We start from the raw sequence: 16,323 nt of genomic DNA, 5'->3' as shown, positions 1-16,323 counted from the left end.
AGAAGCAAGAAGAGCATTGGTTAGTAACCTTGAGGAAAGTAATACCAGCTGCCAACAGAGAGTTGAAACCAATGTCAGTTGGATCAGTCCTGGGTTTGGGTGGTATGCTTTGAACTGCGATGGGGATGCAAAGGGATGTCCTGGCCCTGCAGGAGGAGGTGCTATAATCAGAGACTACTCAGGTCAGCGCGTTACAGCATTTGCGAGCAATTTTGGCTATTGTACTGCATTCAGGGCAGAAGTTATGGCGTTAACAAGAGGGCTGGAGATGGCTATGAACTTGCATATTCCAAAACTGGAAGTCCAGATGGATAACTTGGCTTGTATTCAAGCTTTGCAGAAGGCTGAAGTGCCTAGAGGGGAAAACATACAGGACATCATATATTGCCGTAACATGCTCAATGATTCGAGGTGGGAAGTGAAGGTGGCTCATGTTTACCGGGAAGGAAACCGAGCGGCGGATTGGTTGGCCAACCGCGGAGTCATTCAAGACTCTCAATTAGTTTACTTTAATGATATCCCGTTAGAACTTAATCGTATTTTAGAGGAGGACACAAGAGGAGTGGCTTTACCACGGTTTGTCCCTCCGTAGCTAGGTGCTTGTTTTCTTTTTAGCTGCTAGTTTTCTGCTTTGTTCTGTTTTTGTACTCTTCCTTTTTTTTTGGACTAGTTCCTCATTCGAATCAAAAAAAAATTTACTAAATTCACATTTATTTATTTTTCTTAAAAAAACTGGGTAAGTAAGATAATTACGGATTACTTATTTCCTTCCAAATAATATTACTACACAATACACATCTATTTTATTCTACTCTATTTTGTAAGCTTCTTACCAACTTATCCAAATTATACACCATAGGATAATAATTTGCTAGATCCGTGATTGTTGTGAAGACTTATATTATAATTTTTTTATATTTCTTATTATTTTTTTTTTGACACGAAAGTTTATTTTTCATTAATTAAACAAATATAATAATAATAATAAAAAAATTGATCACTAAGCAAATTAAAAGTTGAAGCCCCCTCAAATAAATAAATAAATAAATAAAAATGAAGTTGAAGTCTTCTAATCAAATTTTCAAGATTGAAAACTAGGCAGCTTTAATTCCACGGTTTCGCCTTTTCACTCCATTATCACGGCAATCCTTTTTCCGGCAGTTCGACGTTTACGGCGGCGGCGGCATATTTGTTTTGTAGGTATTTCAACATCATTCACTCTACTTACTCTTAAATATAGCAAAACCCTAATCTAAGCTACTTTACATTTTCTATTCAAATTGCAGTTTTAATTGTGAATTTATGAAATTAAAGTTAGTTCTATTGTTGCGATTACCCTGAGTTTTGAGCATTGACGAATTTGAACAATTTGATGGTTGAATATGTTTTTGATTTTGATTTTTCTTTCCTAATTTAGGTCCCTTAATGTTTGATGCATTCATTATTTGTTCGTATTGATGTAATGCATTGATCATTCAATGTGTATGAATGTATTTGCTATCACCCATTCAAGGTTCGGGTTGTGATTGATAAAAGTAATTTAGCTTGGCTATGATAATTCTGTAATTTAGTTTGGCTATGATAATTCAGTAATTTAGCTTGGCTATGATAATTCAGTAATTTAGCTTGGCTATGATGATTCAGTAAAATAAGCTTGGTTCCGTGTGCGTCTCACCTGCCATCGCTTTAAGTTCGAGGAATTTGTGCTTGATGGATTTCTTTTTTCAGTCATTGTATACCATGTGTTTAAAATGTAGTATGGTGTATGTATTTATCCTCACCCAACTCAATTGGGGCAGGTCACAATACGAAAGAAAGTAGACGTGGATATGGTTGAGGGAAGATCGATGAATGGACAGAAGAAGGGAATTTCGGAATCAAAGAGGAAGATGGGTAGCTTAAGTGAGGTTTTGGGGAGGGAGAAGTCTAGGGGAGTTGTGGTGTCAATTGGTGGTGAGTCAAAAATTGATGACAGGAAACGAGGAAAGAGTGGTGTAGTGGAGGAACTGGATGGAGAGAAGTCAAAAAGGGGTTGTAGAAAACAACATAGGAGTGGGGTTTCAGAAGAATCAGAGACGGAACTGACTTTGGCTGAGATTAAAATGGGGGCATTGAAGAAGAAGTTGAAAGGGAAGAAGAAAGTTAATATTAGGGAGGAGAGAGCGGTGTTGGAAGAGAAGAAGAAGAGGCAGCTAATGTTAATTGAGAATCGGGATATGGAAGTAATGACTGTTGAGGATTCAGACTTTTATGATTTTGATGAGGATAGAGTTGAAAGGAGCTTCAAGAAGGGCCAAGTTTGGGCAATATATGATGATGATGATGGGATGCCTAGGCACTATGGGGTGATAGATGAGGTTGTCTCATTGAATCCATTTGAGGTGAAAATGAGCTGGTTGGACTTCCAGAATAATGGAGATGAGAGGCTGACATCTTGGGAGAAAATGGGATTTCATATATCTTGTGGAGTCTTTGTGGTGGCTAGGGAGGATACTACAAATTTATTGAATATCTTCTCACATTTAGTTAAATGTGAAAGAGCAGCCAAAAAGCTGTACAGGATATACCCTACAAAGGGTTCGATTTGGGCTCTTTATAATGAAAGGGCATTGGATGTAGGGGGCAAGGAATCTTTTAGTAAGGATAAGCGATGTTATGACATTGTTGTGTTTTTAACAAGTTACAGTGAAGTTCATGGATTAAGTATGGCATACCTTGAAAAGGTTAATGGTTTTAGAGCAGTTTTTAAGAGGCGAGAGATTGGGTGTCATGCTATTAGATGGCTTGACAAAGGTGACTTCAGGCTCTTCTCACATCAGATTCCTGCTAGAAAGCTTTCTGAAGAGGAGGCTCCTAATATTTCTGGCTGTTGTTGGGAGCTTGATCCTGCTTCACTCCCACCGGATTTACTCACAATTTGTCAGAGAAAATGAAGTTATTTTGTGATCTAATGCAATGCCATTCTTGTGTGAATGGTAGTAACTAGTATTGGGTTGTATTTGGCAATTGTGGAACTTTTTCACCTTTTGATACTCAAATCTCATTGGAAATTAGAATTTTATCTTAAGTTGATATTCTTTGTTCAAGTGTTGAATAGTTTATGCTTAATCTTGTCTGCTTTTTAGGCAAAGTTGGCGATGGGCTATTTAAATTACAGAATAATGTCACAATTTGTAAGTCACTGAATGTTAAAATATATTATAATCAGTATTTGCTTTGGGATGGAAGAAACTTTATACTGTATTTCATTTGCTCGTGGTGGATTTGGAAGAGGATATAGTTTTTCACATGTAGAAGGACAGAATTTGAATGAAGGTCTGTTATATTCTTTTCAACTGGTGGTTAAAAATTTGGATGAGTAAATCTTCCAACAATTCCTGGTTTCTACTGTAGGTTAGCAAGAGTGCAGGACAGAATGATCTTTGTTTCAGCTTGAAATATGATGTTCATGTGTTGTGCACAATTTTGAGAATGTTGAGGTATAAAATAAATAATCGAGTTTTTTAGTATAATAAGAATTGTGCTCTTTTCCCTTTAAAGAAAATAATACCGTTAAGTTTATCACATTTTTTCTTATTGTGTGTGGCTTCAACATTAGTAACACCTTTACTTGTCTGTGTTTGTTCCAAGATTATCAAATGATTTAAATCTTTGAATGGTAAGTGCTTTTAGTTTTCTATTGTCAATTGCTTGTTTAGCCTAATCCATTTATGAATTACATCTTTGTCAAATTTGGGAAGTTTTAGCTTCAAGTTTATGATAACTTCATTTATATAAGGAGTAAAGGAGGGTTCTCAACTGTTCCCTTTCCCAGGTACACACATTGCTGATTTTGGGGAAATTAATTAGTACACATACTCTATTTACTTTGGTAGAGATGCAGAAGTTGGGGGATTTCAAGCTTCCGAACTTCTTCAATTACCCACCATACTTCACGTAATTTCTTCTCCCAAGTCCTTTTGAATTATCTATTTCAAGCATGCCCACTGTATAAAGTCCTACTATTTCTCTTCTAACTAATGTTTACAACCTTGTAATAATTTTTAAAAGGCTTTCTTACATATGTTTGTTGGATTATTCTAGATTGCAGCCAGTTAGGGACACTCGAGAGAAGCAGATACAACTCTGGAAGGAGCTAATTCTTGAATTTTGCAGAAGTCAGAAGATATTTGTTATCTCTCTTGAAGAAGACTTCCCTTTATTCTCAAATCCAACTATTGAGAGTAAGGTCCTCTGGTCCTCTTTTGCTACATTCTTTCTTTCTTTTTCTTTTTCTTGATTTTAAGATTGTGGGTTGTGGTTGCCACAGTTCTAGTTCTTCAGTATTTTGAGTTTCTAGAGTACACTGCTCATTACTTTTATTCACTTCTTTCTGAGACTTTCTCAAGCTTTCTATGCCCTTTATTTATTAACTTGTTTCCATAATAACCTTTTATTTTCTTGCCTGCTTTACATGTTATTTTGCTATGATAACCCTTTATTTTTCTTGTCTGCTTTACATGTTATTTTGCCATATGAAAGTTAATAAATTGCTTATTTTGCTTTGTTTCTTCATCCATTTTGATTATTTGGTTGAATCATTTGACACTACTTCGTATTAATTATGATGAATATGTGATTGCTCAGTGTTGAGAACATGAGGTAATTTCCTTGTTTGATTTTGTATCCTGGGCATGCTGCTGAGAAAGGCTTATTTTCCTTGAGGCATAACAATGAGAGACTAGTATAATTTTTTTTATAGAGCTTAATTAACACTCTCTTTTGCTTAGCATTTTGCTTCTTGTCCATGTAAATGTAAATATTCCAAATTGCTCTTTTATGTCAATTTAATAATCCTTACTTCATGATTTGGTGAGCTCACCTCATTATGTTTCTTCCAAATTTGGTCTAACATTAACAAATAAAAATTACTAATTCTCATTTATTTGTTTGTGCAGGATCTCTCAGCCATGAAGCTAAGGAAGCATTTTTGTCAGCATTAGTTGCCGAAGGTTCTACTACCGATGCTTTATTAAAATAATAACTGTTTTGAGTGAGTGTTTACTGATGTATCTCAAGTTTTACATCTTACTTTATAGGACGCGTTGAATGGATGGACAAAGGTCATAAAAAATGTCTTGTTCTTTGGCACAGGATTCAGGATTGGGCAGACATAATCCTAAATTTTGTCAGTAAACTTTTTCGTTATTTTCTCTCTGTTTATCTACTCCTTTTCTTCAAATTTTGTAAACATTATGTGCTTCCTTTTATTTCAGGTTAAGGATAATGGGTTGGAGGATAGTGTCATGACTGTTGAAGAGCTGCGTAGCGGTGTTGAATCTAGGGGAACTGGTAAAGAATGCTTGATTTTCTATTTTTGCTCATAGGGGATGAACCACATTAGTGAACTCAATTATACTATAGTTCTTTCCCGTCAAAAAGATAAAATAAAAATTATACTATAGTTCTTTGAATGATCACAAATTCTAGGCTGACCTTGCTAGAACAAGTTTATTTGATCATAATGACAGTTTGCAAAATTGTTTGGGTCATAAATCTCATTTTCTTTGCTTTTAAGACAAAATTTTGAGCAATTCTTTTGATCTCTTTGTCAGAGCTTCATGGGATTGACCGCACCGTTCTGATGCGAGCTCTGAAGGTTCTAGAAAACAAAGGAAAGCTTGCAATATTTAAAGGAACTTCTACTGACGATGATGGGGTAAAATTTTCTGTGTAGCTTCTATAAAAAGGAAGTGGGAATGTTCATACTGTCAAAATATTTCTGCTCTGTGAAATTTTGATAGATAATATGAATTTCACGTTTTCAATATTCAAGAATTCAAGTGTAATACGAGTAGTGAATATTTTTATTACAGAGTATAATACAAGGGGTACTGTTTTTAGACAATTTTGTTTTTCCTCTTTCTTGCTAACTTGCTTTGAATTAATACTCAAGAATGTAATGCATTGTGAGCATAGGAATTCTATTACAAAATATGTTGCTTGTATTCAGTTATTAAAGCGCTAAATCCAGAAACAACACAAGGCTATGTATAATAAGACTCAAGGCGCACCAAGGCGTTTTGGAGTACCTTGAGCCTAAGGTGCGCCTCATTGAAGGCGCATATAATAAGCAATAAAAAAAACTCTGAAAAAACTGTGCGCCTCAGGGGTGCGCCTTAAGCTGTGCCTTGGTGCGCCCTTTTGTTTGTGCGCCTTAGCTGCGCCCCAACAAAGTCGCATTGCCTAGACCATAAAAAGTGCATGACCTCTAATGCCCTCAGCCGCTCAGTGCCTTAGGCACGCTTTTTCAAACATTAACACAAGGTGACAAGGATAGCAGTTTTACTTTTGCTTGGCCAAATATTACTAATATAAGTTTACATTAAAAATAGTGACTTCGTATTAGAAAAACTTACCTCTATAAATGATGCTGCACAGGCCAATTTTGTTAAAGAGCAAAGGCATTTGTTTAAAGCATATTAGTATGACTGTATTATACATGTCTCTCTACATTTTCGTGAATTCTAAAAGAATATCAGTATGGTACATGTCTCTTCAGAGAATAGTTGTTTCAAATAATAAAATAGATTTGATTGTAGCACAAATAGAAGGCTCAAAAGGAATAATGAGCACTGAAGCATTCTCAGTAAAACAAATGCATCAACTGAAGGCAACTCTAGAAGGAAACTACCAAAAAATCAAAATTTTGGAGAAATTTACAACTAGTACAAGGCAAAACATTCCACAGTACTACACAATATGGCTTCAGGCGTATGATGGAGCTAGACACTCATCAACCATATCTACAAGGTTTGGATTTTCCAAAGCAGCTGCTACACGCTCCTTGTCATTCAGCTGTTTATTAACTGCAAAAAAAGAAGCAATAGTGTTACAGAGTATGCAACCAACCCAAGGAACAAAAATCTGTGAGGAAGTGTGGTGGCTCTGCAAATTTCAATCTATCATCCGGATGTCATGAAAGGACATTCAAAGTTTCAAACGTACCCCCAATTCCCCAAATGATTTAAGTTGGTAACAAAATCACCAATCTCTAATACAGTACATACCTGCAGCTTCAGTGGCATGGGTTCCTGGAGCAACTCTAATGTCCACCTGGCAATTGACATAAGTCAAACGTATAAATGACTAACAGGAGATGCAATTTCAAATAAAGACAAATACAGGAGCATCTGACCTCATCACCCTCGCAAACGCCGGAAAAGAAAAGAATGCATCGACAAAAGGATATTATATCTCCTTAAAAAACTAACGACAAAAGAAAGAATTGGGAAATGATACTAATACATGATCATGAATATTTTGAAACCAACACAGGAAAATCTAAGCCTACATTAGAGTTTGGAGTTCAAAATTGATACAATCAGAGATCGAATGGCCTAACTAACCCTTTAATCGTAGGACTTCATCGATTTTCTCCACCAGTTTGAAATGACCACCTAATTATAAATTTATAAGTATGTAGGTATACATTTGTACGTTGGACTGATACATTCAGAAGACCACCAAACACAGAGTATCTATATTTCCTATGCATGCCATCAAATTTCAGCAAAAGGACCTAGAGTAGGCTATCTATGATACATTGATATTACAGTCCATGGGTATCCCTGGAAAAGGGAAGGGGCAAATCATAAACATCTATGATGCCAACTAGAAATATAAAGCCACTAATCAATATGTCCCCTTTGCCAACCGAACATGCTATTTTATTCATGCATTTTTAATCAAAGTAGGCTGACAACACTAAATCCTGAAGAAAGTAAGCACACAATCCAAAGTGGTTTAGATCTCCTTGCCTCCATCCCAATGAAACCAAATCCTTCCGTATATTGGATAAATTCAGGTCACTCATCACAGCAGATTACTATATTTTTACACAATTACACCTGTCCTTGAACTTCTTGTACCACATTCTCACAAAATCGCAACTACAAAGAATTAACTCTCACTAACTCTTGGAAATAATACTAGAGAAACATATTGGTGGTTTTTTTTTTTTTTTTTCAAATTTACGGTTAAGGAATATAGAAATTTCAGCAATTCAGCCTAAGGACCTTTTTCCAACTCACAAGCATGATTACTACGTCAACAACACGTGGTAAACAACTCCTCCCTTATTCAGCGAAAGATTTTGACGAGACGATCTAAACAATTTTATTTTTTTGAACATGAAGAAATAAAGAAAGATTCCATCAAGTCAAACTTATAGCTACCAGACCAATTACTTCACTTCTTGATTAGCCCTTCTACTTCTAACTAGCAGGTATCACAACCTCACAGGTCTTATCCATGCCATTGGAGTAGGGGAAGCTTAGTTGACAATTGTTTAAGCTAAATTGCGCAAATGTGGTTATATTAGCTGCAGTACAGCTGTACAGATAAGATTCTGATCCTATGACGGTCTACTCAGGTCCCACTAGCTGAGAGCTCTAAATATTGGAAGAGAGCTCTGTCACAACCTATGTCTCTACTAGTACTTCCTTGGTCGATTAAGTTTATAATACATGATTCTGCACAGAACGTGTGAAAACCAATTGTATCCTATACAACTGACAATTAAACATTCATTAAATTTTCAGATATATCAAACTATATTGATAACTACAAACCTACGATCACGGTGTGTGATTTGAGGATTAGGGTCGAAGAAATAAAACACACCATCCAAGAAGCCACAATTGCTTAGATTAGTTAGATAGTAATGAGATAAACAAACATTAGGAGAAAAAAGTACAAAGGGTGATATGTAATTTAATAGTTACATTTCAGTCAGGGATCTTGATTCGGTGTGCTTTTATAGCAATATAGTTATTATGTTTCAAGTATTTCTCCATAAGCCTTGGAGAGTTAGAGCATATGCCATGCCTCAAATGGGATCACATATTGTGTATATTGCGCCATGGCATGATGAGATTTATTAAATTGACTTACTCCTGTTTCAGTCCTTACCAGCACAGATCCTGGATTTTCCTATTCTCAATCTGTATATTTGCACCCCAACCTCATACCATGTAATTTGTTCCCCACTAAGAAACCCTTTTTAACATGTTCAAATTCATGATTTTCTTAATAGTGTGTTAAAAAAATAACTAACATACCATTCATATTTTACTATTTTAGTTCACTATCCATCTTATACAAAATCACATAAAATAAAAGTTTCTCTGATATTACAGGCTTGATCAAGAAGCACCTAAGAAAAATGACCACAAATGCCAGAAATAATAATCGACACGTGCATATGCTCATACCTTGTAACGTGAAGGCAAACTGCGCATAAGTTTCACCCTCAAGCAGAGACCAATAACTGTTGCCATACTACAATGTTCAACTGTTGGTGTGAATGTTACTCTGCAAAAAGAAGATGAATATAGAACCAAGTCATTTAATTGAAAAAATAAGACAACTCAAGCAGTAGTTAAACAAAAAATATGTATTCATCCTTACCGAACATGACTGCGTTTATCATCTATTTCAACCGATTCTTCTGTTAGCACTTTCAGCTCTTCCAGCGAATATGGATGCTCTGGATCTTTAATGTCTCTAATATGATGTAAAATTACAGTTAAGTTTAACTAATATGATATCAATCATTGCCAACTTGTCAATCCTTAAGATTTGCGTATTAGATCAACGCCTAGACTATGGACCCGGGTGCACAAATTTGCGTAGATTTACAAAGTACACTTACTAAATTACTAGTATACAAATGTAGCAATATGTAACAGCTTAATTATATAACTCAAAACTGTTGAATCAACGAAACCCACAATTTTGACACCAATATAGCATCATGAACAAAAAACCAAGTATACAATTAAACTAGCAATCTCAACAGCAAAATCAACAAGCTCAAGGTGCTCAAGACCAATAATTGGCAATACCCACCTCAATTTAAAACCTAAAAAAATCATAAAAATCAACTAAAACCCCATGATTTTAACCTAATCTAGCATAATGGGCAAATTTAATTCCAAGTTCCAAACTTTAAATTTCCCAACAAAAATAAATAAAAGGATATCAAAAATCTCAAGCTCATCAATAGGTTCAACCGCATATTCATCTCCGGCATCAGATGGTTGGTTGCGAACCCGACGTTCTGACTTCTCGTAAACCGTAGGATTTGCATTAATCAACCCACTTACCATCTTGCTTAATTTGCTGAAATTCTTACCTGCCCACAATTCAATTCAATTCAATTATATATAACTTTAGAATATAGGCATAAATATAATTATTATATGATTGAAAAATGGACGCTCAAAATTATTTCTTGTTAATCTAAAGAGAGAGTAGTGGGGGATTTCAACTTTACCTTGTTGCTGCTGCTGCTGCTGATTGAAGAAGGATGATGAATTTTTGAGGAAATTAAGGGTTTTTTTTTTTTTTTTTAGAAATTAAAGTGGTTTATGAAGGGGTTTCTTGTTTTTCTTAGAGGTGGAAAATTTTGTTTATTTTAGGTGAAAGAACTCAAAGAAGAACCGGCATTTTTTTTTTTTACTTTTTTTTTGGGGGAAGAAAGAAAACCAGCAATCTCAATCAATTTTTAATTTTCTCCTTGACAATTGACACGAGTAATAATTTAAAAATAAATATAGTATAGAAAAATAGTTATGTAATAAATTTGTATAGTATTGGCGTAAGGAGAGTTACAAATGATGTAAACGAGATTCAATCTCATATCTTGAATATTATTTTAAAATTTTAACAAATAAACTACTTATAATTAACAATTTGACATCCACTAATAAATTAATAAACTTTTGCATCTTGTAAATGAGATTCATTCAATCTCATATGTAAATGCAATAATGTAAACGAGATTTAATCTTATATCTTGAGAATTTGTTTTGAAAGCCCTTGACACTACACCAAGCTTTTCAATTTTTGTTTTGATCTCGATGACTAATCAAAGAGTTCAATCACATGTAATGTATGATAAGTGTGAGATCAGCAAAGTAGTGGTTTGGTTTTGACCAAAACATGAAGGCATATTGAGGAGTGTTATGCATTACAAAAATGGGATTGACACTTAATTTTGAGAAATAAACAGGAAAATTGGGAGACCATTAACAAAAATAAAGAGGAAGATGCGCAGAGTTCTTAACCCGCCAAAGAAGATGATCACTGTTAGCAGTTATGTATATAGTACAATAGCAGTATGGTTAATATCAGAAGTCCTGATCAGAATCAAGCGAAGTAAGCTTAACCTCTAAGCTAGAAACATGGGCATATCGTATTACAAACTTGAAAAAAGGAAGGGGGGAGGGGGCAAATACACCTGTCTTGGGCATATCTTGTACAATTCTCTCGCTTATATTTCACATTACATTCCACCACAAGATAAACAAGTGAAGAAGTCTGCTTACATAACATTCAGCTAGATTTTACAAGAAGACATCAGCCTAATGTAAGAGTTAGCAAGAGCTAAGATACATATAAGTACAATGTTAAATTGTGAAGCCTCCCAAATATAACAATTTGCCAAGATGATACATGGAAAATATTTTCTATGTATCAGAAGATTCTTCAGAGATTCAGGAACTTGATATTTGTAATGAAAGTTGCAGACCAAATTGCACATTGCTTCACTTCTCTTCTACTGTATCATAATTTCAGAGCTTCAGTAACAGATGGCAGATCAAGTCAGTTCTTCAGCGCTCACTGGTTCATGCAGCTGCAAGTGCAAAAAGACGTGTTAAATTGGAACCATGTATGAAGTCATAAATTGAGAAGTAATAAGTGAACATATATTTACTAAATCATAAATTGAGAAGTCGTCATGTTTGAAACCACAATCCATAGCGGCAAAGACCAACCAGTAGAACAATTGAAGCAAACACGGTTTTAAACATGTAAATCAAACGAGTGATACTGGTAGTAAGGTTAATAACTGGTTCTAGCATTTGACACAACATTCCTTTGCAGCACAAAAGCAACATCCACGCAAATAAAAGATACTGTCATGTCACTCAAAAAGTTTCAACCGATAGTTCTATCAGCAGTTAAAATTACAGCATTCTTCTTAGCACACGGAAATCTTATGTCTCACGTCTAGTCTGGGCAAAGCTATCACCATATAACCTCAGACCGCCAAAAGGTGCAAAACAGTGTATCTGCTCTTAGAATTGTAATCTAATTGCTTACGAGCCACACATTTAATGTTGTTTCTTACCTTAAGTAGAGCTGAAAATTTCAATAAAGAAATACTTGTATGCAAAATAACTTAAACAAAGAAGGCAAATACAATCATCTTACAATGTGAGAAGCTTAATCTAGAAAGACATTTGCAAACAATGAACTTACCGCCTTAGCAACAGCAAAACAATGAAACACACGCATAGAGGCATCATCTTGGGAAGGAAGACTATCATGATTCCAAAATGTCATATTCCCACATTTAGCTAGCGTCTCCCAATGGTTTTCACTGCTGTTGGAAGAAATTTCAGGAGCTTTCCCTGTTCCCGCTGTTTTCTTAGTCTTATCTTTATTAGAGTTCTTCTTTCCTATTATAAAGCCTGAAGATCAATCATATAACATACATTATCAAATAAAAAAAAAATCTCTACAATAGTAACTCTTCTACAAGCAAAACCCATAATAAATTATCCTCACTTAAACATACCAAATAAGGTGATGGATAATAGTTCTAATCAAGCACTCTAAAAGATTTGATGTTGGTTGCTTGGATTAAAAACACTCTCGATCCTTCAGTGAGGGCTACTATTGGAGAGTATGATGATTCTCAGTTATTGTGGTCTAATCTTAAAAATCGATTTTGTGTGGTCAGTGGTACACGAATCAGTCAATTGAGGTTGTCCTTCGGTGAATGCAAGCAAGACAAGACCGATCCCGTATAGTAATAGTCTTACTTCCACCATGGTAATTACAGAGAGCAATACATGTAAGATTATCATTGTTGGTTACTTGAATTTTATGCCACGAAAAATTATTCAAAATTGAACCATTTTAAGCTATGCACTTAACTAGAATAACAACTTTCCCAACCAAAAAATGGTTTGGTATAAAGTAGCCAAAGACTTCCACAACGAAGCATGAGAACTCCCTAAACACGAGTCATATCAATAACAAGTATAATGTTACATAGTATAAATAATCTCACAACTATAAATTTTACATAAAAAAGGGTCCAATTTGAGATATCTCAACTCAATTATATGCAGATTTTGATACCACCAATTTGGCAATTTATCAAAAAAGACTATACTTTTAACATTATCATCAAATTAATGAAATTAAAAGGTAAAGATTGAAGGTAGGAAGAGCGAGAAAATTACCAGAATAACCCTCAGGAAGAGGAATAGTAACCCCTTGCAAATTTCTGCCCCTATAAAATGCTTCTTTCAATTCTAAACCACAATCAACTTCAACCCCTGAAAAATCCAAGAAAAACCCATTAAAAATTGAAATTAAATTAACCGAAAAACAATAAGGATAGTCCAAATTAAAAAAAAATAATAATGATAAAAAAAAATAATAAAAAAAAAAAATTGGGGAAAAGTAGAAATTACCGGAAGATTTGGGTTTGAAATAATCAGAGACGTCGGAAGGACCATTGGATTTGATGCAACATGGAAGTTGATGAACATCTACTGTTGGTAGTTGTTGTTGAGGAGGAGAGAGAATGATAGTTCCAGAACTTCCTATTAGTGCCGCACTTCCTCCGCCATTGTTGCTCTCCATTTGCAGTTTAGATTGGGGGCTGCAGTGCTCTCAATTCCCGCCCTCCTTTATTTACTTTTATTTTTCCTCCCTTTTTTTGGCCTCTCTTTAGGGCATCATGATTCGAACCTAAACCTCTAGGATATGAGATAAGAACCTTAACAAGTGAGTCAACACTTTGTCGGTAATTGATTCGTGAGATAACATGGTATGATTGCAAGAAATGTTGTAAAGACAAGTGTAACTCCATATTGATGCTAAATGTATTTTTTTAAAAAAAAAAACCCAAAAATAAGTTCAAATTTGAAAGTTTTGAACCTGATTTATTATTTTAGGTGCAGTTGTTATAGATCATAAAATACATTATTACAACAAATTTGATATATTTTTTCTGATAGATTAGCATACATAAAAGGTCAAATTTGAATCAAATTAGATCAAATAAATAAAATTGAGGTGAATTTGAAGACTGACGAAGTTACTTACTTCTTCCATCAATCAATCAATCAATCAATCAATATATTATACTAAAAGACAAGCGCCTCAATGTGAGGATGACAAATGTCACTCTCTCATTGGCTTATGTATATATTAGATTGATTGTAGCTACTGATGCGGATGGTATGATAAGAAAATTTTAGTTTTTTCTCAACGGGAGATATAAATAAATTAGTCCACTTCTTATATAGCTATGTGAAGTATTATTCAATTATTTTTCAATTAATAAAATAACATTATAAAAAATTAAAATAAATTCAAATAACATAAAATACTATTCAAATAACGTTCCTTTAATTTTTATTGACCATTAGTACAAGTCCTTTAATAGTAAATGAATTATCTTTGTTTTTATTTTTATTTTTCCTACAGGTTTAATAATTTGGTTTATAATCCGTGCATTGCACGGGCACTATGCTAGTTACACCTGATAGGATATTATTTATGACATATAAAAAATTCAAAGGATACAACTAATATATAACGAAAGAAGTATTTTTGGAAACATATCGTAACTATCGTCAAAACAAATTGGGCTAGGACCATGGCGTAATATGGGCTAAATTGGGCTTTTGGATGATAGAAATGGGCCGAAGGAGGAGTTAATTTTTCTCTCTCTAAAAAACTTACGCGACAACGACTTGCCACAACGACAAAAACTTGATTGACTCCCGTCTGCGTCTCCCCCAATTTCTGTCAGAAACCGAGCCCTAATTTCAATTAATTCAATCAATTTTCCCCCTTTTTTTATTTGATCTTATTGATTCTCTCAATTCGATATTCCTACACAGAATTCACATTGAATTAATTGCCCAATTCATAATTATACCTAATTTGGTTTTTGATTTTAAATTAAAATTTGTTATTCTTTTTTTGTCTAGCTGAGTTGATTTGTTTGGTTTGATTCTTCCGACGAGCTCAGCTGATTTTTGGGTAAGTTTCTTAATTTGTTGCTGTCAATTTTTCTGAAAATTGAGTTTAATTTTGTTTTTTTGGTGTTAATTTGATTAATTTTGCGTTTATAGAATGAAATTGTGGAGTTTGGTATTATAATTGTGAATCATGGGTGAAAGTGAAACGGATAAACCAGCCAAGGAGCCGAAAACGCCGGTTGCGGTTAGCTCGCAAGTAAGATTTTCCTGTTAATTTTTGGATCTTGGTGGTGGTTTTTGTTTGTGTGTAATGTGGGATGTTGTTGTGAAGCTTACAATGCTGTTTCAGACCTTACTTAATTTCCCAATTGATTGTCCTATTTAATTGTTGATATAGGAGCAGACTTCGGCTACGAGTACCGCGGCTGTGAATCCCGAGTGGTCCGGGTTTCAGGTGTGTTATAGAATCATAGAATGTGCCTCCCTTTTTCGGGTTATTTCCCCGTTTTGTATTCAATTGATTATTTTGGAATTTGATTAATCGAGAGATGCTGAAACTTGAGTTATGAATTTATCTTGTAGCTCATCTTGTTATCTGTTTGTACTGATATGATGTTGCTACACTCCTTGTCTTGTTGGATACTATTTCATCTAATTTTCCTGTGTTGGATCTTGGAAATTATGGCATGGAAATGGTTACTTCATATTTTGTTTGGATTATTAAATGTGTAGAATATCCATGAAATATTGCTAAATTTGACACCTGAACGCATAATCTTGTCCAACACTTGTAGTTGAGTTTGAGTGACATGGGTTTTGTGTGGAATGTTGATTTTGAGTAACACTAGTTTTTTTATCTTGATCGCTTGTTAGCTGAAGAAGCCGTTGTTTTATTATTGTTGTTATACAGGCGTACTCACCTATCCCACCACCACCTGGCTTCTTGGCATCTAGTCCCCAAGCTCACCCCTACATGTGGGGTGTACAGGTATTCCGATCAATTCCAATTTTTAATTGTTGGGTCTTATATCAGTTATATGTTATTTGCTGTCATGCCTAAACCTTTTTTTCTCTTTTATGTTGCTTTTGCAATTGCTGTTGTTTGTTGGAGGTCTACTTTGATCTGAAAGTTTTTTTTTTTTCCTTTCTTTTAAGTTCTGGGTCAGGGGTCTGAGCTGTATTGAAATATGTAAAAGATCATATTGACTGGCTGAGAATCTTATTGTTTTAAATTTTTCTTATATGCTTGTTAATTTGTTATAGCCGA

At 34.5% G+C, this 16,323-nt stretch overlaps 4 protein-coding genes across 6 annotated transcripts in view; 2 read left to right on the top strand and 2 right to left on the bottom strand.

Annotated features, from left to right (window-relative positions):
• Nucleotides 1–701: 701 nt before the first annotated feature.
• Nucleotides 702–5,887, top strand: LOC145594223 (vacuolar protein sorting-associated protein 25). Of its 3 annotated transcripts, none has more exons than XM_081650565.1 (7): nt 1,000–1,200; nt 3,815–3,936; nt 4,084–4,223; nt 4,938–4,991; nt 5,079–5,167; nt 5,256–5,331; nt 5,595–5,887. In XM_081650565.1, exons 2-7 carry the CDS (start codon nt 3,878–3,880, stop codon nt 5,714–5,716), a joined length of 540 nt encoding a protein of 179 aa, XP_081506691.1. In that variant the 5' UTR covers nt 1,000–1,200; nt 3,815–3,877; the 3' UTR covers nt 5,717–5,887. The 3 variants fall into 3 exon arrangements, with proteins under 3 accessions (XP_081506686.1, XP_081506691.1, XP_081506694.1); XM_081650568.1 differs by lacking the exon at nt 1,000–1,200 and adding an exon at nt 3,388–3,479; XM_081650560.1 differs by lacking the exons at nt 3,815–3,936; nt 4,084–4,223; nt 4,938–4,991; ... (1 more) ...; nt 5,256–5,331; nt 5,595–5,887 and adding an exon at nt 1,800–3,076 and having other exon boundaries at nt 702–1,200.
• Nucleotides 5,888–6,515: 628 nt separating this feature from the next.
• The window catches only part of LOC145594240 (protein AE7-like), a 27,863-nt gene continuing 18,055 nt past the window's right edge, over nt 6,516–16,323 (bottom strand). The window contains exons 2-7 of the mRNA XM_081650577.1: nt 10,319–10,340; nt 10,025–10,177; nt 9,451–9,556; nt 9,255–9,354; nt 7,050–7,095; nt 6,516–6,848 (exon numbers count right to left, since the gene is read on the bottom strand). Of these exons, the coding sequence (XP_081506703.1) occupies nt 6,748–6,848; nt 7,050–7,095; nt 9,255–9,354; nt 9,451–9,556; nt 10,025–10,151 (480 nt within the window). The 5' untranslated portion in view covers nt 10,152–10,177; nt 10,319–10,340 and the 3' untranslated portion in view covers nt 6,516–6,747. The remainder of the gene's footprint in view (nt 6,849–7,049; nt 7,096–9,254; nt 9,355–9,450; nt 9,557–10,024; nt 10,178–10,318; nt 10,341–16,323) is intronic.
• On the bottom strand, nt 11,299–13,764 carry LOC145580993 (uncharacterized). Its single transcript, XM_081638070.1, has 4 exons — nt 13,536–13,764; nt 13,302–13,397; nt 12,310–12,521; nt 11,299–11,680 (listed from the first exon to the last, which is right to left on the bottom strand). Exons 1-4 carry the CDS (start codon nt 13,705–13,707, stop codon nt 11,645–11,647), a joined length of 516 nt encoding a protein of 171 aa, XP_081494196.1. The 5' UTR covers nt 13,708–13,764; the 3' UTR covers nt 11,299–11,644.
• Nucleotides 14,828–16,323, top strand: part of LOC145594215 (bZIP transcription factor 16-like) — a 9,163-nt gene continuing 7,667 nt past the window's right edge. The window contains exons 1-4 of the mRNA XM_081650551.1: nt 14,828–15,117; nt 15,210–15,312; nt 15,454–15,510; nt 15,967–16,044. Of these exons, the coding sequence (XP_081506677.1) occupies nt 15,247–15,312; nt 15,454–15,510; nt 15,967–16,044 (201 nt within the window). The 5' untranslated portion in view covers nt 14,828–15,117; nt 15,210–15,246. The remainder of the gene's footprint in view (nt 15,118–15,209; nt 15,313–15,453; nt 15,511–15,966; nt 16,045–16,323) is intronic.

Source organism: Chenopodium album, chromosome 2 (assembly GCF_948465745.1).
Source record: "Chenopodium album chromosome 2, dcCheAlbu1.1, whole genome shotgun sequence".
Taxonomy (NCBI): Eukaryota; Viridiplantae; Streptophyta; class Magnoliopsida; order Caryophyllales; family Amaranthaceae; genus Chenopodium; species Chenopodium album.
Note: the sequence above shows the minus strand (reverse complement) of the source record. Positions and strands in the feature narration are given on the sequence as shown.